Source organism: Astyanax mexicanus, chromosome 8 (assembly GCF_023375975.1).
Source record: "Astyanax mexicanus isolate ESR-SI-001 chromosome 8, AstMex3_surface, whole genome shotgun sequence".
NCBI lineage: Eukaryota > Metazoa > Chordata > Actinopteri > Characiformes > Acestrorhamphidae > Astyanax > Astyanax mexicanus.
This window is the reverse complement of record NC_064415.1, coordinates 42092433-42117361: the sequence shown is the minus strand read 5'-3', so window position 1 is coordinate 42117361 and position 24929 is coordinate 42092433. Positions and strand designations below refer to the sequence as shown.

At 38.0% G+C, this 24929-nt stretch overlaps 1 protein-coding gene across 3 annotated transcripts in view; it reads left to right on the top strand.

Moving 5' to 3' along the window:
- Positions 1 to 24929, top strand: part of ralyl (RALY RNA binding protein like) — a 76430-nt gene that overhangs the window by 7235 nt on the left and 44266 nt on the right. For 2 of the 3 annotated variants that reach the window (XM_022678018.2, XM_022678017.2), the window contains exon 2: positions 14904 to 15177. In XM_022678018.2, the coding sequence (XP_022533739.2) occupies positions 14922 to 15177 (256 nt within the window). In that variant the 5' untranslated portion in view covers positions 14904 to 14921. Of the gene's footprint in view, positions 1 to 14903; positions 15178 to 24929 lie in introns of those variants that run through there. The other variant, XM_049483029.1, reaches the window with a different exon arrangement.

Here is a 24929-nt window from a genome sequence, read left to right as displayed (position 1 = left end):
CAGCCAATTAGTCCACACACCAAAAGCACTCTAGTGTCGAATCTCCTCACAGCGCTCCGCCGAGCTCCAGTACTTCAGCCTGATTAAGAGCCTCACTCTGATAGAGTGTGCCGAGCTAAATGGCATCAGACTCTTCCAGCTCTGCTTTGATGGCATTCAAACTTCATTGATTCTGAACTTTTAGCTCTTATTTTTATATCAGGCCTGTCACACAGTTTGACAGAGTATGAATCATTTAACAGCATTTCAATCTGACTGACATAAAATATGACTTTTCGTAAAATGTTCATTTTGCTAAAAAAAAAAAAGAAAAGAATCTTTTCACAAAAAGTTTCTGACTTCTTCCAAACTGTCAGTGATATTCATAGCAGATTTCCTTTCAGTCTCCAAACCGCAACGTATTGTATATCATCACATACCATCAGGGCTTATGCGCTTATTGTCCAGTTGTTTAGGAACAGTGCTGCTGGAGTTTTTAAACACTGTGCTCAATCTATTAGACACTTCTGCCGCTGTTCCACCTTGTAGATACATTAAAGTCAAAGAAAGAAGCTCTGTGGTGTGTGGAGTTTGTGGAGGTCATCTCCCATTATTATATTCTCAATCCATCAGTGATCATCAATCCATCAGTGATCATCAATCCATCAGTGGTGTTTAATGGTGTCCTTCTACAAAAAAATCCACTTTTTCTGTTTCTTTGTGAAATACTATAGGTCTCTCTGAGTTGTATATGAAAACACATGAAACTCTTCCTCAACCTCCATTGTATGCAGTAGCTAGTAAAAGAAACATGTTATTAATAAAGAGTTGATTAGTAAAAGCATTGTGTCTACTTTAACCCGTCAATTAGTATTCATGGCTTTACCAACCGTGGCTCACAAGGCAGAGCTGAAGCCACGCAGCCAGGCACGTCTTGTCAGACAGGAGCACCACAGCAGTTTGTTCCTGTGTTATTTGTGCAAATAACACATCAGTGTTTTATGCTTTGCCCAGTAATTCAGAGCTAAGGAGCAAAAGGTTAGAATTTGGCTGTGGAACACCACCAGCGAAGTACAATTGAGATAGGTAGGTGCATTTTTAGAACAGTTCTGTTTACACTAGTTAAAAGTAAAAACGTTACTTTTGCGTTTACATAGGTTTAAATAGGATCTCCGCTGGATTTTGCGTTTTACAGAGAGTTTAATACTGCAGATGTCTCTTGCCCCAGTTAAGGTAAGAAAGAGCCTGGGAAAAATGGTCTCCATGTGAGAGTTCAAAGGCAAAAACACTGCTGACCAAAAATAATACAAATGTCCATCTTACATTTGAAAAATATTCTGTGGACTGAAGAGACAAAACAATGAAAGTTAAACATGGGGGTGGTAGTGTGATGGTCTGGGGTTCTCTTGCTTTTAGACCAATTCTGAAGGATAATATCTGTCTGTCAGTTTTAGGCATACTTAAGTTATGTTGAAAGACATTTATCTGAAGCACACTGGCAAGGAATGGCTCAGAACTAAATAAAAAAACTAAATGAAAGTTTTGGAGTGATCCAGGCAAAGTCTGATTGAGATGCTGTGGACAGGACAATTATGCTCCAAAACCCTCTAATGTGTCTGAATTAAAACAATTCGGCAAAGAAGAGTGGAGCAAAATACCTCCACAGAGATGTGAAAGACTCATTGCCACTTAGCGCAAAAGCTTAATTGCAGTTGTTGCCGCCAAGGGTGGCACAACCAAGCTGTTAGTTTGAGTTTTTTTCACATATGGACAGGTTAAAAGATTGTGTTCCTTAATAAATGCAATTATCATTTAAAAACTGTTTTTTATATTAACTCAGGTTATCTTTGTCTGATATTAAAATGAATTTGTTAATCCAAAAAAATATAAGTATGATAAATAGCTAAAACTAAAGAAATCTGTAGGGGGAAATACTTTTTCATTCAACCAATTACTAAAAACATAAACAACTCAACTTTTAAATGATCTTCAGCATTTTGACTTAACTTAGCCTTCTAGGAAGAAGCAGTCCTGCAGCATGAGGGGAAAATGGGAACCCAACTGACTTAACATCTAAAAATGGGAGACTTAGGAACAGTGGCATGCCTCACAGTGAACACACACTGGTCTTTGATGTTGGAATTCAAAGATACACTCACCAAGCATTAGGAAGTCTGTGCTAATACGGAGTCTCAATTCTTCAAGGCATGGACTTCTCAAGAAGTAGAAAACATTGCTTTAAGATTTTTTGATGTAACAAAGCCTAATGAGTTGCAGTGGTGGTGCATCGAGCAAAATGAGGCCTTGATTTTAGCTTCTGATTGGGTTGCTTTGGAAGCTTTAGTCTGTCTTGTCATTTTACAGAGATAAAACAGCCACTGTCCTCTCAAGTCAGAATGGGAGACTGATGAAGCCCTTTCCCACCAGGAGCTTGACTTTGAGGGAGGGAAACTTTGACGAAGGGGTGAACGATGGGGGGCGACCAACATCACAGCCCTGATCATGTCTATGAACTCGTCTCTCCTGACAGCTCATGTAGACATAGAGAAACCCGGCTCTTGCGCCATTGGCGATGCTGTGGGTATTAGGGGCATATTATGGCTACTGCTACAGAGCTGTCTATCACTGGTGATGTCATGATAGAGAAACCTATCAGAGATGTTCACAAGTCTTTGGTCACAAGTCTCTTCTGGCGAAATAAAAGTCCTGCTATTTAAAAGAATGGAAAATTACTAACAATAATAATCTAGTTCTGCATACATGAGCCTGACTGACCCGATGCCTGAACTCGGGTCGAGAATTCCCACCACTCAATGCTCGCGGGGATTTGGTGCTTCTTCCAAGCAAGATAATGGACAGTTTTGGGGGTATATTTCAGAATTGTAGCTAAAAGGTCAGTTTTACAGTGGCAGCACATAAATTAGGTACGTTTTCCTATAGGACAAACCACGCGCAGATTAGCTCTCATTAAAAATCACACAGTGTCTGTCTGGCCTAAAACAGTTAGGTTATTAAATTAATAAATCAACATTTATTAAAAAGATCAGTGAGAATTTCTGTATGCTAAATGACAAAGAAACTAGCAACAGAAGCTAATAAGCTAATAACAACATTTAATAATGACAGAAAAAAATATATAAAATAAGAAGATAACCAACTAAACTAAGCTCAAAATGCTAAAAGAAATATATAATATAAAAATAATATAAAGAATTTGAAAACATAGAAACAAAATAGTGAACACACGGGTACAAAAATAAGTAGTATTCCAAACAAAAACGCAAATAAACAGTTAATAAACTGCATGGGCGACGAAACAAAACAAAGGATGAACAAAAAGGGGTGTGGCTTCACAGCTTACAAAACCATTGTTCAGAGAGAAACCCACTCTCTCTGAGTTTGCCCTCCACAGGTAAACAGCTCAACAGGGAGACCAAGACAACAAGACAACAATCTCTTTTGTTCTACCAAAAGAACAAAGCAACCACCTCTAGGCCTACTCAGAGACACCTTCAAGATTAGAACTTAAGCCAAACAACTTAAGCCAAACGAGACACAGCTCGGAAAAATATGGAAAGCGGCCAGATCCCTTTTCTTAACTGTGTACAACTTTTCTCGGATCCAAAAGCCAGAAGGACGAACCGTTCCCAGAAGGTTTCCCATCAAAACCTTTCTAGAAGAAGGCTGAAAATTCCCTCAATCCAGTGAGGACGGAAACTATGGAAATTGTCTAACATATCCATTGCGTAAGACTGAACTTTAAAACATCTGGGCATAGTTTAGATAAAGAAAGCTTAAGCTTAGATCTTAGATCTTTTCTCTGCATGCAAATCTCTTTCTCTTTTCTAACACTGAGGGCGGGGACAGAAGGACGGCAGGAGGGTTAGCTAACTGGCTATGCTAACATCCAAACAACCCGCTCTCCGGTAGGGATGTCCCAATCCAGCTTTTTGAACTTCCGATCCGATACCGATATTTATTTGCACTTCCGATCTGATACCGATATCGGCCGATACCGATACCGACCTATCCGAGCATGTATTAAAGTTTAAAGTTATTTAACCAACTTACTTTGTTGTCAAACTCATGTTGAAATACATTTTACTCTTGATAACAAGTAGCCAGCTGAATTAGGTGTGTTTGAATAATACACAATGGTTGGTAAGGAGAAACTGACCTGTTTATTTAGCAATTAATAAACTCAAAATAGACAAAATAATAAATAACAAACAGAAATGCCATCAGTAAACCAATGCTTAAAAAGCCATAAGTTCAAATAATATTGTAAATTGTATTAAAATAGCAAAACACACAACCTGAGTACAAAATATGATGGGGAGATTCTTTTTTACAAAGACAAGCATTTCAATATGCTCAGGTGTCATCCAGCTCCTGTGTTAGTAATGTAACCATAATATAATAAATATTTTGTGTAAGCCATCAAAGCTAAATTATCAAACTAAGCTACGTTTTACACAGTTTTAACTTTTAGTTGCATAAATAAGAAACATAACATGTTTCATAAACTTCTTCTTTTGCAAATAATTGTGAAATTTACCCATACCCACTAGTTGAGATGAGATACTACAATAAGCATAATGACACTAAAAACACAAGCAAAAATATTAATGTTAAGAGAGAGAAAACTTTATTAAATTCAAAGAAAAAAACTCTTTATAAAGGGAGCTAACGCTGCCTCCAGCCAGTCTGACCAGAGTTCATCTTTCCTGGCCCGCGTTCATCCCTGTGAACAAAATAATCTGAATTAGTAACAGAGCTAGGAGCGCATAATTCCACTATTTACACATTAAATCACCCAGTTACACTGTAATCCACAGTTACTCAGTCTAACTGTTAAACTATTTACACATGAAATCACTCAGGTATACGTAACAGTGACTTAAAACAGTGAAATGTTTTATACTGGACGGCCGGGTTATCTTAGTTTCCTAGCGGGGTTTCTTCAGCGCTGTAACTCAGCTAGATCCGTGTTAGCTTACCCGGTAAATTAGCGCGATACGCTAACGGTAGCTTCACCCGGTCAGGTCTTACATTAAATAACGTACAGGCAAAAACAGCACTGGAAAACAACTTAAAACAGTCTAAAATATACTAGTCTGATAAACACACGCAGCGGTGAGTGGAAATACAGGGGAAATTTACTTACATTTGCAGAGAAACTACAGGCTCTGTCCGCCATGTATTTAAATCTGAGCGCTGGAACGCTGAGCTGGTGAAATTTACCGGACCGGATTTTACTCTCACTGGCGAAAACACAGCAAAACTGGAATGGATTATCTAAATGGGTGCGCTGGAAAACCCGGATCGGGCTTTCAAAAAAAAACTGGATCGGGAGTCTGGATCGGCATTTTTTTGTAAATATCGGCGGCCGATCCGATCCAAATATCAGATCGGGACAAGCCTACTCTCCGGTGCTTTCTGCTCTGTCTGCCCAGGTTAGCGTGCAACAGGTGAGAGACCAGGCAGACAGAGCGGGTCGCTTTGGGCAGTAAACCCGAGCAGACAGAGCAGGTCGTGCCGGAGAGCGGGTTGTTTGGATTGTAGCATAGCCAGTTAGCTAACCCTCCTGCCGTCCTTCTTTCTCTGCCCTCCTCCGGCTCGTGGAGGTAGGCGGTCAGTTACGACCCCTCGAGATATCAGCCAATAGCGTTTGCAGAGGGAGGCAATCCTGACTCCGCCCCCAAACTGTCAAAACCAGCCCTTTCAAAACTCAAGTGCAAAAAACTCAGTCGAGCACAAACTGCTGCTGCAGGTAATTCACACAGCGCGCAAGGAAAAAAAGCAGAGAGGAGAAAAATGAAGATCCAGAGCAATATTCTGTTCAGCGTGCACATGATTCCCTTTTTTTTACTCGCTATTTTCACATTTGTGCTCACTAGAAGTTAATTTACACACGCAAAATGTTAAAACATGAAGGTTAATTTTTTTCACCTGTTATTTTTGCGCCCCAGATTTGTATTTTTGCGCCCTTGACTTTTGACATTGATGTGACACCATAGTTATGGTTCTATAAAATGGCTTTTTGAATTTGATATTATTGTGAAATATGAATGAAATATTTCTAATTGGCTGTTTATTTATAATGACATCCAATGTCACACATTCAGATTCAAATTTGCTATTTTTCTATACAATTAAAACTTTCCTGTCATACTACATAGAAACATTTCATTCAAAAAAGCTCTTTTTGATAGAAGTATACTTGATAGATGGAAAATAGACTTTTTTTGCATTCTGCATTGAAGACATTGTAATCATGCCCCCTTTGGCATGCCCCTTATAATAACATGATTTATAATATACAGTTTGATTTTCTATTTGGTTTAGGTCCGGAGATTACCACTAGACCACTACAGCACCATGAAATTATTTCTTAGTTGGACATTAGTTGCCCTGGTTGTGTGTTTCAAGTCATTGTCATGTTGGAAGACCAAGCCATGACCCATCTTTAGTGCTCTTACTGAGGAAATCTCGCGATAGATGACCCCACCTGTCCCCCCTTCAATACAACTCACTTTTCCTGTCCCCTTTGCAGAAAAGCACCCCCAAAGTATGGTGTTTCCACCCCCATGCTTCACAATAAGGGTTCTTGGGTTGGGCTCATCCTTCTTCTTCCTCCAAACTTTGTATAAAATTAAAATGTTCCAGTCAGAAATATATACACAGAAAATAAAAAATAAAAAATTTCAAGTGTAAAATTTCAAAAGTCTGGTGTACTTTAGAGAGTAGTATACTTGAGAAATGCATTTGAAATCATCACTTGATGCATGATTGACGCTTCCTTTTGCAAACTACATTGAAGAAATTTTAGGCACGCACATCAAGGGATGGGGTGCTAGCAAAGAAGTGGATAAGGAATTTCATGCCATGTGCAGTGGACAAATAATGTACGGTATGTTCTGTGGGGGCAAGTTAATCTTTTATCCAGTTGTTTTTGAACGAATTAATGCCTTGTCATCAGGACTGACAATTTGTCAAATGCTTCATTTTAAGGAATTTAGAAAAGATTGGCTTTTGGGTGGGTAGATACTGTAGCTCCAAAGGGTGATGTCGATCAGCACAAGGCGTCTGTGAGCTGATGTATCGGAACCAAGTTGCTGCGCTTTCCTCCGAGTGTGCTGTGATGCTACTCGAAATGCTACATCAGCAGCAGTTTGAAAAGAGGTAGTGGCTGACTTCACATGTATCCGAGGAGGCATGTGCTTGTCTTCACCCTCCTGGTGTGTTGGGTTAATACTAGTAATAGGGGGAGTCCTAATGAGTGGGTTGGGTAATTGGCCTTGTAAATTGGGGAGAAAATGGGATAAAAAAAAAATAGAAATACATTTATAAAAAAAAGAAAAAAAGATTGGTATAAATATCTAAAGGCATACCACAATGTTTACTTTTTGGTCCAGTTTTATTTGAAATTGTCATGTCTGGTGCTGAAGGCAAACCTGTGTTCCCCACACTTAGCTCTACCTGCGATTTCCAAGCTTCCAACTACAATACCCAGAACGCACCACACCATGACATCACCTCCAGGAAGTCCTGAGTATTGATTACCCCTCAGTATATAAGGACCACGCTTACTCCTTGCCGAGTAATTGTTTGGTTCGTCCTGCATTACAAAGCGTTTCTCTTGCCCTTGTTGTTATTTCCATGTATGATCCTGTTTCTGTGTTTCTCCGACTTTGATTTTTGCCTACACCCGTGTATTGGATTTCTGTGTATGACCTGGACTGTTATATCTCTATTGAATTACTGCCTTATCCTTATATATGTCAGGGCCAGACAAGGAGGAGACTTGTGCGGATACAAGTAAAATCTTTTATTAAAAGATTGAGCAGGGATAGTCAAAACGAGCCAGGTCAATACCAGTAAGACATAATACAGTGAAACCATACCATAAACGGGAGACAGTCCAGAGTTCATACACGAGCAGGTGATATCACAGAGAAGGCAGTAATCCAATAGAGATATAACAGTCCAGGTCATACACAGAAAATCCAATACACGGGTGTAGGCAAAAATCAAAGTCGGCGAAACACGGAAACAGGATCATACACGGAAATAACAACAAGGGCAAGAGAAACGCTTTGTAATGCAGGACGAACCAAACAATTACTCAGCGAGGTGTGAGCGTGAGCGTAGTCTATTTATACTGAGGGGTAATCAATACTCAGGACTTCCTTGAGGTGTCATGCGGTGTGTCATGTGATCGTGAGTGTGATGTCATGGTGTGGTGCGTTCTGGGTATTGTAGTTGGAAGCTTGGAAATCGCAGGTAGAGCTGAGTGTGGGGAACACAGGTGTGCTTTAAGCACCAGACATGACAGATATATACATATATGATCTTGCTGCCTCTGCTTCTACCTCTAAATCCACCTTCATGCAGATGAGACGATTTTATATTGCTCAGCTGATTTTATTAACGCTGTAGCAAGAAAAGTACAGAGCTCATTTAAGGCTCTACATGTGGCAGTGTATAAGCACAAACTAGTTTTGAATGTCATGAAAACTAAGTTTATGCTGTTTTCCAGATCTTTTAATACTGACTTTAGTACTGTAAATATTACTACCCGGGCATTGAGAGAGTCACAGAATATAAATACCTTGGAATATGTCTGAATGATAAACTCAGTTTTGAACCACACATGAATAAACTAGTCAGTAAATGCAGACAGAAGCTGGGTTATTTTTATAGACACAAGTCCCCCCCTGCAGCACCATTACATTACGGTATTAATAACTTGTATTTTAACATTTTGTTCCAGAAATTGTCAGGATTGTTCGATAGAATAGAAAAACATTTAATTAAAGCATTTTAATTGTAAAAAATGGATGGAACAGAATAAAACAGAGCTGTAGAATAAAAACCTTTATTCATTAGTTTGTTGTTCCCAGACTTGCCTCGATGGTGGGCGGGGATGTCTTGTGGTTATTATTTATGTACGTGTCAGCAGTGATACTTTTAATGTGGCAATGCTTTGCTGTCTGGGACATATTGAGATCATTCAGCATTCATACTAAAATAATAATGCAGTCAAAAATATGCGTAAACCTGTAGCATGCATGTAAACAGAGATTTTCATCAGATATCAGAATAGCGTGTACATATAAACACCTCAGTCTTAATCTATAATCAGATTGAATTCATTGGATTGAACAGAATCTTTGCTGAGGTCCTTGGCCACTGTTGTTGGTTTTCTGTTCCCTGTTTTCCTGGGTCACTCTTTGCATTGCTGTGTTGTGTGTCTTACAGCAGATGGCTCTGTTTGTGTTGGTCCAGTGTCTTGTCCCAGGTCTCTGCCTTTGTCCCACAGGTTTCATATTGTTCAGAGCAGTTTCCCTTCTTAGCCCTGTCCTCTGCTTCATTAGCTAACATTCTTCTGTTGTTTTCTAATTCTTCTCCATTGAATTAATATTTTATTATTAACAAGATTATATGGAAGTGTGAGTACCTGTGCTTTAGTTAAGCTTCTTTAATCTCAACAGAGCTTGTTAGAACGTTAGTCCTGCCCTGCAGAATAAAACATTAAATATCTCATTTTATAGATGATGTCTAAATTCGAGATTCAAGATTTTTTTTTATTTTCACGTCACAGAGTACAGGTGTACTCTGAGTGAAAAACTTAGGTACAGATTCCCACCAATGTGCAGAGAACAATATTTACAAGAAGAATAATAAAAAATAAAATATAACATAAAAAAGATATACAGATACCTTTACAGTATAAAGCAGGGGTGTCCAAACTTTTTTTGTTGGGGGCCAGAAGGAGAAATATATTTGAAGTCACGGGCCACAGACTCTATAATAAAGCAAAGAATGAAATATACCACTTTAAATAATACATTTTCCTGATTATTTCATTTACACACCATTTTACTTGACTTACTATCTTTATCTTTGACAGTGTTGTGTAAACTAAGAGTTTTCAAACTGATGTTTCATTTCATGATGTCTCTTAATATTAAACTCCTTAATTACGGCAACTTTTAGACTCTGTTTTTTCTGCGCTAGAAATGCGCACTCTCTCCGCTTTTAGACTCTTTGCCCCGTTTTTCTGCGCTAGAAATGTGCACCCTCTCCGCTTTTAGACTCTTTGGCCTGATTATCTGCGCTAAATATGCGCATTCTCTCCGCTTTTAGACTCTTTTGGCCCGTTTTTCTGCGTTAGAAATGCGCACTCTCTCCGCTTTTAGGCTCGTTGGCTCGTTTCTGACACCTAGCGTTCAAACTTTGAATCTCACATTATAAAAAACTGCTTAACAGCGGGCCAACTTTCATTCTATTTCTAAAATACCTCACGGGCCGCTCCAAAAAAGGAAACAGGCCGCAAATGGCCTGCGGGCCATAACAATACACATAACTTACACTATAGACAAATATATTGCATTGAAATATGTTAAGTAAGACTGAATAAGTAATATATGATGCTATGTAGATATGCAGATATCTAGAGTGTGTGTGTGTGTGTGTGGAAGTGAGGAAATAGTCCAGTAGGTGACAGAATAACTATGAGTAAGTGCAGGTAAGGAATAAGTTGAGTGGGAAGTGGGAAGTATGAGGGGCAGAATGCTGTATAATATGGGAAAGTCTGATATATGCAGTGGAAAGTAAAGTGCAGGGTGCAGAGTTTGTATGGGTGTCAGTGGGGTGGGTTGGGCAGAACATTGTTCTACTGGCTGTTCCACAGCCTGGTCGCCTAGGGGAAGAAGCTGTCTCAGAACCGGCTAGTTGTGGTCTCTAGTATAATTGAAGACCATTTAAGCCAGTTTTTGTGTTTCTATTTAGCCCTCCTTTAGATCACTGAATTAGAGGTCTCTGAAGAAAGACAGGATTTCGGCTCTTGCTCATGAATATTCATACATGCAAACATATCGCCTCTGATTGGTTAACAGCACTGCAGCAGAGAACACGACCTGTCTTCCTCCCCCACAGTCAATTTTACAGCTTTGAAACTTAAAGGACTAAATGTTTTCAGAGATACAGCCTCCGTTGTAAAGATATAGATAAAGTTAACCCTTAAACTTCACTTAACGTCAGACTCTCAGCGTTGCATGGCCGCGAGGCTCCCGCTGCATTGATTACATTTCTTTCAGCCGCGCTAGAGTAAAGCCAGGATGCTAACAGACAGCAGTTGGTCTTAACAAGATTGTAGTGAGTTCGCTGCAATTGTAACAGTAACCTTTGCAGGGTTATAGCCACAATGCTAAAAGACACAGCAGCCAGGCTCAGCAGGTTTGGGATGATTTACCCACAATGCCAACAGCTGGCCTTGGTAAGGTTAGAGCAGTGATGCTAATAGACCCAGCAGCCAGGCACGACAAGATTGGGACAAGATAAACGCAATGCTAACAGCCAGTCTCAGCAGGGTTATAGCCACAATGCTAAAAGACACACCGCGAGGCTCTACAGGTTTGCAGTGATTTACCCACAATTCCAACAGACAGTTTTGGCAAGCTTAGAGCCACAATACTAATAGGTACAGCAGCCAGGCTCGACAGGTTTTGGAACAAGATAGACATGATGGTGACAGCAGGGTTAGAGCCACAATAGTAATTATGGCATCTTGTATAGTTACATATTACTTACATAATATTTTTGACATAGCCTTAGCCATTTGCACAGAACTGTATTTTATTCATATTAAAAAGTTACGCATTAAGATCAAATCAATTTATAAAGCCTATAATTAGCTGGTGTGTATCTGTAATGTGACCTTTGTATCCCCTATATCAAGATACATATTATATTGCCAAGTGCTTGCCGATACACAGTGTGAAATAGCACTGCTGAGATACATTTTTGACTGAAATAGCACTGCTGAGAAAAATTTGTGACTGAAATCTCACTGCTAATGTAAACTTGTGACTGAAATAGCACTGCAAAGGTACATTTATAACTGGAATAGCACTGCTGAGATAAATCTGTCACTGGAATAGCACTGCTGAGGTAAATTAGTGACTGAAATAGCACTGCTGAAATACATTTCTAACTTAAATATCACTGCTCATATAAATGTATGACTGAAATAGCACGGCTGATGAAAACACATGACTCAATAGCACTGCTGAGGTAAATTTGTGACTGAAATAGCACTACTGAGATGAATTTGTAAATGGAATAGCACTGCTGAGATAAATATTTGACTGGAATAGCACTGCTGAGATAAATTTGCAACTGAAATAGCACAGCTAAGCTAAATTTGTGACTGGAATTGCACTTCTTATATAAATCTACGACTGAAATAGCACTGCTGAGATAAATCTATGACTAGAATAGCACTACTGAGGTAACGTTGTGACTGAAATAGCACTGCTGAGTTAAATGTGTAACTGAAATAGCACTGCAAAGGTAAATTTGTGACTTGAATAGCATTGCTGGGATACATTTGTGACTGAAATAGCACTGCTGATTTAAATGTATGACTAAAATAGCACAGCTAATGTAAACTTGTGACTGGAATAGCATTGCTATGGTAAATCTGTGACTGGAATAGCACTGCTGAGGTAAAGTTGTGACTGAAATAGCACTGTCTAGTTAAATGGAATAGTGCAGCTGAGATAAATCTGTAAAATAGAGGTAAATTTGTGACTACAGTAGCACTGCTGAAATAAATTCCTGATTAAAAGAACACTAGTGTTTTTGTTTTTGTTCATGTGAATCAAGTCGATTTAATGCACTGTTTATTTCATGCTATCAGTGGCTGCTGTGTGTCTGTAATGTGACCTTTGAAAGAGGGAGAGGGAGTGTATTCTCTGTGGTGTGACTGTGTGTCTGTCTTTGAGTGTGAACTTCACACCTTTCAGAAAACCCCAGCCACGCTGAGATCCACTCTGGTGTCAACACATTAAAGCTCACACAGCTGTACTCTGCAGCACAGGCTTACTCAGGAAAGCACTTTTCAAGCCTGTGACATTCTGAGAGATATAAAAGGAGTGTGAGAGGCCGCTGAGCAGCAGGGGGTTATTCACTTACTCTCAGTGAGAAACGAGAGAAGCACATTTTCCACCCCAATTTTCTCTGTAGTTTTAGCCATTTTCAATTCACCAGTATCTAGAACTCCCCTTTCACACGATTCTACCAGTGCTGGGAGGGTGAGGTGAGGCCTAGCATGTCTTTTCTCTTGAGTCACATGAAATCAACTGGTTTCTGATCACAGACTCATTTTCAAAAACACAGTATAAGATAGGTGTCAGTGAGCACAATATCACTAGTAATGTAAATGTATATGTATAATATCACTGGTAAAGTAAATGTGTGAGTACAGTACCATTGCTGAGGTAAATATATGAGTAAAATATCACTGGTAAAGTAAAAGTGTGAGTACAGTACCATTGCTGAAGTAAATATATGAGTAAAATATCACTGGTAAAGTAAAAGTGTGAGTACAGTACCATTGCTGAAGTAAATATATGAGTAAAATATCACTGGTACAGTAAATGTGTGAGTATAGTACCATTGCTATGGTAAATGTATGTCTAAAATATCACTGGTAAAGTAAATGTGGGAGTACAGTACCATTGCTGAGGTAAATGTATAAGTAAAATATCACTGGTAATGTAAATGTGCGCGTACAGTACCATTGCTGAGGTAAATGTATAAGTAAAATATCACTGGTAAAGTAAATGTGCGCGTACAGTACCATTGCTGAGGTAAATGTATAAGTAAAATATCACTGGTAAAGTAAATGTGCGAGTACAGTACCATTGCTGAGGTAAATGTATAAGTAAAATATCACTGGTAAAGTAAATGTGCGAGTACAGTACCATTGCTGAGGTAAACGTATAAGTAAAATATCACTGGTAAAGTAAATGTGCAAGTACAGTACCATTGCTGAGGTAAATGTATAAGTAAAATATCACTGGTAAATGTGTGTGTACAGTACCATTGCTGAGGTAAATGTATAAGTAAAATATCACTGGTAAATGTGTGTGTACAGTACCATTGCTGAGGTAAACGTATAAGTAAAATATCACTGGTAAAGTAAATGTGCAAGTACAGTACCATTGCTGAGGTAAATGTATAAGTAAAATATCACTGGTAAATGTGTGTGTACAGTACCATTGCTGAGGTAAATGTATAAGTAAAATATCACTGGTAAATGTGTGTGTACAGTACCATTGCTGAGGTAAATGTATAAGTAAAATATTACACACACACATTTACCAGTGATATTTTACTTATACATTTACCGCAAATGTATAGGTAAAATATCACTGGTAAAGTAAATGTGTACGTACAGTACCGTCGCTGAGGTACATTTATGTGTAAAATAGCACTGCTGAGGTAAATGTTTGACTACAGTAGCGCTGCTGATGTACATGACTAAAATATCACTGCTGAGGTAATTTTGTGATTAGAGTAGCACTGTTTTAATAAATTGCTGATTACATCATACCTACAGTAAAACATGGTGGTGGTAGTTTTGCTGCTTCATGACTTAAAAGACTTGCTGAACCATAAATTCTGCTGTCTTACAAAAAATCCCATTTGTTTGTGACCTCAAGCTGAAATGAACTTGGGTTCTGCAGCAGGACAATGACCCAAAACACACCAGTAAGTCCACCTCTGAATGGCTGAATGAAAACAAAGTGAAGACTTTGAAGTGGCCTAGTCAAAGTTACTGCAAACATTTAAGTGCAGTTGTTGCTGCTATGGATTTAGAGGGTGAACACTTTTTCACACAGGGCCATGTAGATTTGGATTTTGTTTCTCCTATAATAAAGAAAATCTTCATTTAAAAATGTTATTTTGTGTTTATTTGCATTTTCTTTGACTAATATTTGAATTTGTTTGATAAAATCGAAGAAATTAAGAGTGACAAATGTAAAAAAACATAAGACATCCTTTTTTCACACCATTGTATCTCATGTGGCTCTTGTGTTTGTTTGTATATATGCGTGTGTGTACCTCAGGACTCCAGAGAGAGGAGGATGACTGGCAAGACTCAGACCAGCAACGTGACGAATAAGACGGACCCTCGCTCGCTCCACTCCAGAGTCTTCATAGGGAATCTCAACACCACCGTGGTCAAGAAATCTGATATTGAGCTTATCTTCGCAAAGTATGGCAAAATCACAGGCTGCTCTGTGCACAAGGGATTCGCCTTTGTGCAGTACGCCAGCGAGAGGAACGCCCGCTCTGCTGTGGCCGGGGAGAACGCCAGGGTCATCGCTGGACAGCCTCTGGGTCAGTGAATAACTATCTAACTAAAGTGTGTAATGGTTCGGTGTTTCTCTAGATGCTTTGGTATGGACCTTGTAAAGCAGGAGCTACAGGGAATGGACAGAGGAAGCAGTTTTAAAAAAGCATTTTAGCACCGAGACGGTTGTGAAATTGTCAAGGGAGCATCTCAACCATCGACCTCTTTAGTAAAGATATTCTTGACACTTATGAAATAGAAAGACTAGATAATCAATAACTTTAGTTGAAGCTAACAATTTTCCGAGAACGATATTTTGCGATAAATGATATTGTTGACATATTAAGAACACTAATTTGGCTGAAGATGAAGCGAAACCATTGTTAGGAAATGTTAATAAATTAAAACATTTGTTTAGGAACCATAATCACAGGAAAATATTTAGAGGTGTACACAGCAGCTCTCTACAACCTTAAAAGCTTTGCAGTGCCACAGTAAACATACATGAACTTAAACCTGAATCAGAGAACATGGACAATACACTGTTAGGGCCTTATCCTACCCTGTAAACCCGGCAACATTGTGGAAGGCATGTCACAATGCTCACTGCTATCTTACACCCTGTCAACAATCTATTTTCTCGGCTTGCGACAGTGTCGTATAAATAGCAACGGAGCCTACAAATATAAATATGTTGATAGGTGTGGTGGTCTGGAAGTGAGGTGTGTTTGGATAAATGTCTGGTTTATTGCTGTCTTGGTGGCAGAAAACACAAGTGCACCACTGACCGATTTGAACCCTGACAACAGTCAACATTTAGATGTGCATACCTATCTTAACTACGCAGGTGCGCCGTGCACGAGGCCTGTTACACTGGTTACACTGCAGTGCACAAACCCAACTTTACATTAACAATAAACAGAATACTAAGTAAAATAACATTGCTGTTCCCGTGAATGACCTGACTCATCTTTACGGCGTGAACAAGCAGTTCAGCGTACTCTGCTAAGAAGCGCAAAAATGCTACACCATTAAAATACCAATCCACCAAAGTCAGAGCACAGCTGTCTCTTGAAAGGGAATGGCAAGTGAAATGCTGATTGGTTTATTTCAAGTTACGACCAAAACACACCCATGATTAATTAATTAATTAATAAAGAGAATTAGTACATGCCTTTTGCACGCTTTGAGACGTGCAAGGCACATTATTTGCATCCTTACAGTACTAAAAAAAAAACTGACACGCTCTATCAAACTCCTTGGTGCCCTAAAAGTTCTTTAATATTCCTTTCCACCTTAAAAAGTAAAGCAGTTACTAAGCTAATACATAATTAGTGCTCATCATCTATTTATTAGATTTTTCAATTCCACCTTAAATAGTGAATGAGTTAAATACAAGTGCTACAATTTGGTTACTTATCGTTATAGTTATTCCACCTTAAATTTTACATCTACGGCATTGTTAAATGTGTTCATAGTAAATTTCTAATTCAAAATAAAACTGTTTAAACTTTAAAGCACTTAATAAATAAATAATAATAATAATAATAATAATAATAATAATAATAATAATAATAATAATGATAATAATAATGATGTTTTCTTTCTCCAATGCACACAAAGAAGACTTGAATATTATAATATAAAACCTATATTAACAATAAATCCAATTAAATAAAATAAGTAATAATTAATATGTTGTTTTATTATGTCTATTGGGTTGGAAGCCTGTGTTAACATTTTTCAATTTGACTTTTTTTTCACAAGCCATCCTTAAACACTAAAATAAACATGAAGTAAAGTGTTCTAAATTCAATTCAATTAGTAAAAAATATCTATTTTAATTTGCCTCTTTGACTTTAGTGCTGGGTATTTTTCCAGTGCAGTGGGTGGGGCTAAGCTATTGTTTAATTGGCTTCTAAACAATTTCTTCTGGCTTGTTTATAGTCTATCAATTAGTGTTATGTTCAAGAAAATATTTGAAAAAAGAAAGCAGTAACTCTGTGTTAAGCAGTCTTGAGGCAGTATAGTATATGGATGTGATGGCTGATTCAATTTCTCCTATATCATTTTAAAATATTAATTTTAATTATTCATTAAAGTTATTTGTTGAATAAATCTGGTTTATTTACTCCTCATTTAGTTCTGTATATGTCTGTCAAAAAATGGCCCTTTACCAGAATTTTGAGCCTTAGGTGATATGACTTGTTATTAGGGGTGGGCAATATTATATCGTATACAATATATCGTGACACAGAAATATCATGATATTAAAAATCCATATCGTGATAATAGGGCTGTTCTGTCTTAAAAGTAGTCTATTATTTACTGTGAAGCTTTAAGTGTATTTATTGTATAATTGTTTTAGTTTGCAGTTTATATGCATGCACTAAATATTCTGCAATATTTTTTGCTGCATTATATTATTTTATGCTATATTATTTATTTTGCCACATTATGATTATGCTGTGATACTATTATACTATACTCCTGAAATGAATGAATTATTTTTCTGTTTTCCTATATCGCCAAGTATATCGTTATCGAAAAAATACCCTGAAATATTGTGATATTATTTTAGAGCCATATCGCCCACCCCTACTTGTTATGTCTAAATCCAAACTTTAAAAAACTCATTAACTGCATTTTTGTAGCTGTGATATTACATTATGTTTTCTTTTAGCACTGAAGTCTGTAATTGTACACTTTTATAGTGGCACTGTAAGATGGGTTGAATAAAATCGAGTTTAGGATTGAGTAGGTAAGGTGTTTGTAGCGATGTAGACAGATTGAGAGTATAGTGCAGTTAATGCTGCTGTAGTTATTATTAGACTTTCCTCAAACAGATGGTTGACTTGAGAATCCTCTAAGAAATACTTGTCCTGCTGTGCATTTTAAATTAAGCTTGGGGCTGAAACGTCCTCCTCTATATGTGTGCACACATACATTCACACATACACACCTCCTCCTTCATGAGGCGTCGGGGTCACACAACACATTGTGCACAGAAATGTCAGTTCGTTTTAGCACTGCAACTGCACGTGTGTTTAACCCTTAGAACCCAACGGACAGATTTTCCGTCCAAAATACACCTTGTGTTCTCAGCTTATCTACTCAGGAATCCCTTCACACATAAACATAATCCATATATGGCTAGAAATGGTGGGACTTACTCTTTCTCAAAATAGAGATGACATCCCAGTGCAGTAAAGCATCTATAAGTAACCTATAAAGAAAAACAACCTAAAAAAGTGAGATCTCCTTCCCCAACCAATATTATTTACCTTGAGTGCCAGTTCCAGGAAAATATAACAATTCTGCTTCCTTTTACATTTTAAATAATTACATTTTTGAGCAGCCGTATGGCTTCTGGAGTAAAAGAGATCAGGGCATGTGTCTGTCTGATACAATTACTGTGTTATAAGACCTGAAAGAGGAACTGACAAAAAATGAAGAAAAAACACACCAAAACAGCCTAGACCTCGTCAGACTACAGTCATTGTAAAGTGTAGTGTGTACAGTATATGGTTCTATGCTTCATTATGTGTTGTGTTGTTTTGCGAAGTGACTCTAGGATTTTTAAATTTTAGGGGTCCTGAGCCTCCTTTTTGAAGAATGTGAATGTGTGATGTCAGAAGAACAAGAGTAAGAATAATTTAGATTCAGGTCAGACACACAAAGTGTGCAGTTGCTCAGCTGGAGGAAAGCAGAGGAAAAAAGTGATAAAAAAAAAGACTCCACAAAAGTGAACTGCAGTAACTACAGTCAGATAAACTCGGAATCGTTACCACAGTAATCATACATAAACCAATTTCTGAAGCAGAAAAGAAAATAGTGAATACATACTGACAGTTTTATAATGCCTACACCAATAAAATTATATATTGTTTTCACTTTTTCTCCTCCAATTCAGTTAGTTTTAAGTAGTTTTTAGTATGTTTTTCTTTTTTTATTTGGGTTTTTTGTGAGGTGCAGAATTTACTGTGAAACAACCAACTGTCCACAAAAAACTGTAACAGTCCACGAGCTAGCAGCCTTAAGTGCAAAAAAAATGTAACACTGCTGCTTAAACTAGCCAATAGGATACACATAAACATGAAGAACACATCACATCAGAGAGCTCAATCTGAGAAACACATATTAAAACTTAGAAACCCAATATACTCTACAGGTTCCACTCATTTTCACCAAAATGGTCAACTCAGAAATAAAGTAGGATATGGACACGCAGCACTAGATACAGCTTTTTACAATATCTGTGCAGAACTTACTACCATACCCAGTGCTGGGCACGTTACTTTGAAAAAGTAATTAGTTATAGTTACTAGTTACTTCTCCAAAAGAGTAACTGAGTTACTAACGGAGTTACTCCACTATAAAAGTAACTAGTTACCAGTAAAAGTAACTATTGAAACACCAGACAGATAGGAGTGACGCTCGCCGAATAAAAGGTAAGGACAGGTTTATTTACAGAGCCATAAACAGAATAACACAGCCAGAGAACAGATTGAACAGAACACACAGTATAAACAGGAGACGTAGTAGTGAAAACAGTCCAAGATCCGAAGCCAGAGAGACAGTCCGATAATACAACAAATCCGATAAGGGCAAAGACAAAAGGCAAAATCCGTAATACAGAAAAAGGTTTGGAAAAACGCTCAGTACGCAACATGAGTCGACAATACCTCGCAAAGAACATAAGCTAACAGAACCCTATATATACAAAACATAGAATTACTATGAACCGGAACAACTTAGAACACAGGTGACTCTGAACGGGGGAGCGTAACGCGATTGGGTGAAGGTGAGCGGCTGACGGTGACGTCATCGCCAGTGGGTTTATGGGAAATGGAGTTCGGGAGTATGAAAGGAGAGCCTAGAGACGTGACAACTATTGCGTTACTTTGTGTTATTTGCCACGTAAAAAAAAAAGTAACAAAAGAAAATCAATTATGTATTTACTACTATTATTAGAAAAAAAACAAAAGAAAATTACTAAGACTTGTCACGGGGGGATGAGACGGGAGGCGGACGTTTGAGCGGGTAAGACATAACTTTAATAAATAACAAATAAACAAGTAAACAAAACAGGGGATTAACGAATATAAATATGTGCATAAACAAGCAGGGAAAACCAACACAGAGCTAAGCTAAACAGATAAGAACAAAACAAGGTTAGGGAATATATACAACGGATAAATACGTAAATATATACAAAATAAACAAAGAAACAAACAGGCGAAAAACGTGACTAGAAATAAACAAGAACGAGTAAATACAGAAACATGAAATAAACAGACGTGACGTGGCGTGGCAAAACAATAGCAAATAGCGTGATGAGACAAACAAACGTGGGAAGGTGCAAAGACCGACCGCAAACGTAGATTAACAGGTACTATTTATACTAAACATGAAACAATGAACACCTGGGGAGACAGGTAACGAGGGGCGGAGCTACAAATTAGACACACGTGATGGAAAAGTACTAGAGAAACACACTAGGAAACGGGGAAAACACAGGAAAACATAGCGAGGGCGTAACAAGACTTGTAATACTGAAAAAAAAAACAGAAAAAAAAACGACTTCCTAAACCCTCCAACTACCCTTTTTTATAGGGTTAGAGCGATCATCTCACCATCAATCCATTTTTTCATCCCTTATTTCAACGCCGTTACTCCCATCACTGACCATACCTCACATATATAACATCAGAAAGTAACCACAGCTGTGTGTGTGTGTGTGAGAGAGAGAGAGAGAGAGAGAGAGAGAGAGATTAGTTCATCCTTACACTTAGGATGTTCTGATGTATGAGCTGCTCACAGAAACAGGCTGGTAAATATACTCACAGTTAGCGCTCTTATGCTGCTTCTCAAACAGACTTAAAGCTGTGTGGAGTTTATTCCACATATTGTATCACCTGTTTCACTACAGGACACATGCTTTTATCCCATACATATATATATATTTATATTTCTGCAGCTTTCTCAGTGTTTTCTGTTGTATTTCATAGGTAGCAGAGCACTGAAAACAAGACATAATGTCACGGATCGAGAGATATCGCTCGTTGCCACCTGCTTTAAAACTGTAAATAGGGCTTAGAAATACAAAACCAAAAAACACAAAACCAAAACAAAAAAACAAAGGGTATTCTATCTGTAATTTCAGTTCGTTTTAGTTAGTTTTATAAACTCTTAATCCAGCTCCAGTTAGTTACTGTGTTTTTGTTTTTATTTAATTAACATTTCAATTAGTTTAAGTTAAAGAAAATGTTATTTTCTCTTTTTAGTTTTTGTTATTTCGTTCGTAATAACCTTGCACCAATACACTCTAAAGCCAGATGGACAGGTGATTTTAGCCAGATTTTAAGCCTGATCTGGTCTGATGTGAGTACATGTAATGATCAGTCCGAATTTAGCTTCATTTTGTGTTGTGTGTCAACCTGTTTCTTCAAAATTCATTGCAAAAATACCCATAAAAACCTCTTTTTTTTTAGGAGTGATGGCCTCATATTTCATATTTCATATTTCTCATATTTGTATCTTTCTTCTCTATATATGTGGAGAAACGTTTTCGAGGAGATAGCTGACGTCCTCAAATGACATGAGCAGCAGGTCGCGAAAGCCCTTCATATCATCCATCTACAGTACATATAATATGAAAGAGGAAAACCAGTATTGTAGATTGCATAGGCCGTTACATATTAATACTGGATATTTAGTTATTCAGTACACTATACACTGATGTAGCAGCATACCTCCAATTCTCTCTGTAAAATGGACAAACTGAGACAAAGTCCTTGTTGTCTCAGCCACCTTTGAGTCCACGTACATGTCTTCTTTTATGTGGAATTTCAGCGCAAACAGGGCGCAAGTTACCGTCGAAAGAGCCGAAAGAGCTCTGTCTACGGGCTGTGTTTGATGTGCAGTGTGAGCCCCTATACATCAGCATGTGGGTCAGACCATACAGTGTGAGCATATGAATCGCAGACGTTGTTCGCACTCTATAAATAATTCAAACCCTCCAAAAAAAAATCCTTACTATTCCATTCCACCTTAAAAAGTGTTGCTCAACAGGACTTCAATAATATAATATAGTAGTAGAACTCCAGCATGAAAGAACTGTTTCTAGATGGTTCGGATCAATTACAGGGAGATGAAGCAGCCAGTCCTCAGCCTTAAAACGGTGTTGTGCTGAAAGCCGACTCCCATTGGTCCCTTTGGTCATTCAGCCGTATGGATGCAAGCACTCACGCTGGTGATTCCTGTATCTACTGTAACTGTAGATTAAGCCTTCTTTATATACAGAAATAAAAGAGTCCGATGGGAATCTGTTGCACTCATTTTGCTGCATGACACGCCTTCACGCTCACACACACACACACACCATGTCTCTGTCATGGAGTTATGAACTCATGAACAAATGGACATATACATAGATTACAACAATTCTTTCTATAGACATATTTTCTATATACATTTCAAACACAGTTTTATTATTTAAATTTTTTTTTTCTAATTTTTCCCATTTTCTCCCCAATTTACACGGCCAATTACCCAACCCACTCATTAGGACCCCTATCGCTGGTGATGCCCCAACACACCAGGAAGGTAAAGACCAACACATGCTTCCTCTGATACATGTGAAGTCAGCCACCGCTTCTTTTCAAGCATTGCTGAGCAGCATCACAGCGTGCCCGGAGGAAAGCTCAGCGGCTCGGCTCCGGTACTTCAGCTCACAGATGCCCTGTGGTGCAGACATTACCCTAGGAGTGATGTGGAGAGAGAGCGCCATCTACCCACCTGGAGGGAGCAGGGCCAATTGTGCTTCTTCTGAGTGCAAAGCTGCATGAGCGGAGGTCAAACCTGTGACCTCCCGCTCATAGTGGTAGCGCTTTAGACCGCTGGACCACTCAACGCCCACACAGTTTTATTTTTATTACATTTTTAGCACTTTTTGTTAGTCCTGTTAGTCCTTGTGCAATACTAATACTGGTCACAACCTACCATAATCATATCTCCTCTGACCTTATCTTAGCTGCCCTAGATGTATACATTTTGTATATATAGATTATTATTATTTGTTTATATATTTTTCTCACCTGTATTTCTGTCCTTTCCTCTGTGCTGCTGTAACATTGCAAATTTCCCCACCAGTTTGGGATTAATATAGGATTATATTATCTTATCTTATTTATAAATTATACTTTAAAGTTAATTCTACTCTTTTATCTTCTGCTTATATTATATGTTTGTTATATGTTTTGTTTATTGCAAGTTTTGCATTGTAAACTTTACTACTTTATTCTTTTTAACTTTGCTTTTTGCTCATTTTAATATTTTCATCTCAAAATCGTGTAGTTTAAAAGTTTAAATATTTTATTTAGTAACATTTTGTGAACAGTCTGTTGTTTCAGGCTTTTTACTGCCAGTCTTACTGTGTTTTACTATGTGTGTCACAAATCAAATTTGACTTGAATTAAAATTGAATTGAGACAAATTCTGGCAGAGAGGTAGAATTAGGCACAGCACCTTAGTTTAGTGAGCGGACTAAAGATATTTACTACATCCTGTTGTTATCTCTATACTTTCTCTATACTCTCTATATTTAATATTAATTGGTTTGTATAATGTTGATTAAGAATTCGGTGAGCTGCTTTGCCAGGTGGTGTGATGAATTCTAGCTCTCTGTCAAAGTCTGAATTCCCTTCACGTACACACGTAACGCAGCAGAATTAGTGTAAAAGTTTATCCTCAGATAACTTTTATATTTCTGTTTATATATGATTTAATCTACTGTTACACTAAATAAATGAGTTCCCAGTCTGAGCAGTCAATACTGCAGTGTGATGCACCAAGGGGAGTCAAATTTCGGCAAAACACTGTTTGTTTAAAGACTGCCTCAACTTCCTGTAATTGGTCTGAAAGTCTGAACCATCTAGAAAAGTGTTGCATGGTTGAAAATCAGTACTACAATATGTAATCAACGAAAGTATAACTTCAAAACCCAAAAATAACAAAAAGACAAAACCCAAATGCATTCTGTTTTTTGGACCTGAATAAATAAAAAATAAAAAACACTGGAGAAAATAGGATTTAAATTCAGGCATAATATCCCACACAACCAATTCCAACATTTGCTTGTGGGGCTTTAAAATACCTAATATTATCATGGATCCCCCATCATAAAAAAACAACAACCCACCCCAAGGAATACAGACAGATATTTCTCAGTATAAGACACAGATTCTCTCATCACAGTCCCCAACACACAGACGGATCAAAAACCTATAATCGGGTATCTGCTGTCATGGTGACCAAACACCTCATAGAATATAAAATAATTATCCCAGGATAAAACCATATGATACATTGGTGCTGGAAAATGTGGACAGTGCAATATATAAGCAAAACATTTTAATACATACAGTTTTCATAATCTCTGATTACTGATGCAAAAGTGCTTCATCCATAGGCGTAGGAACCAGGGGGAGCCCACCCAATATCAGAAACAGGTGGATTTGTCCCCCCCTCAAAAATTATACAGCAGAACAAGGGCGTTGCCAGAAGCGAATCGTTTCTCTCAGCTCAGCTGTATTTTTAATGAGTTTTCAGAATGCGGTGTAAGTGAGAAATCTCTTAGCGCCAATCACGGAGCTTAAGGAAGAAAGTCCCGCCTCTTAATAGAAACAGCCAATCAGCTCGCTGGTTTTGCTGAGCGCGGAGGAGAGTGGGGAAGCCCCCCCCCCCCCCTCGCTGTGGAGGATTTGTATTTTTTTTTTTTTTTTAGCAGCGGGGTGCA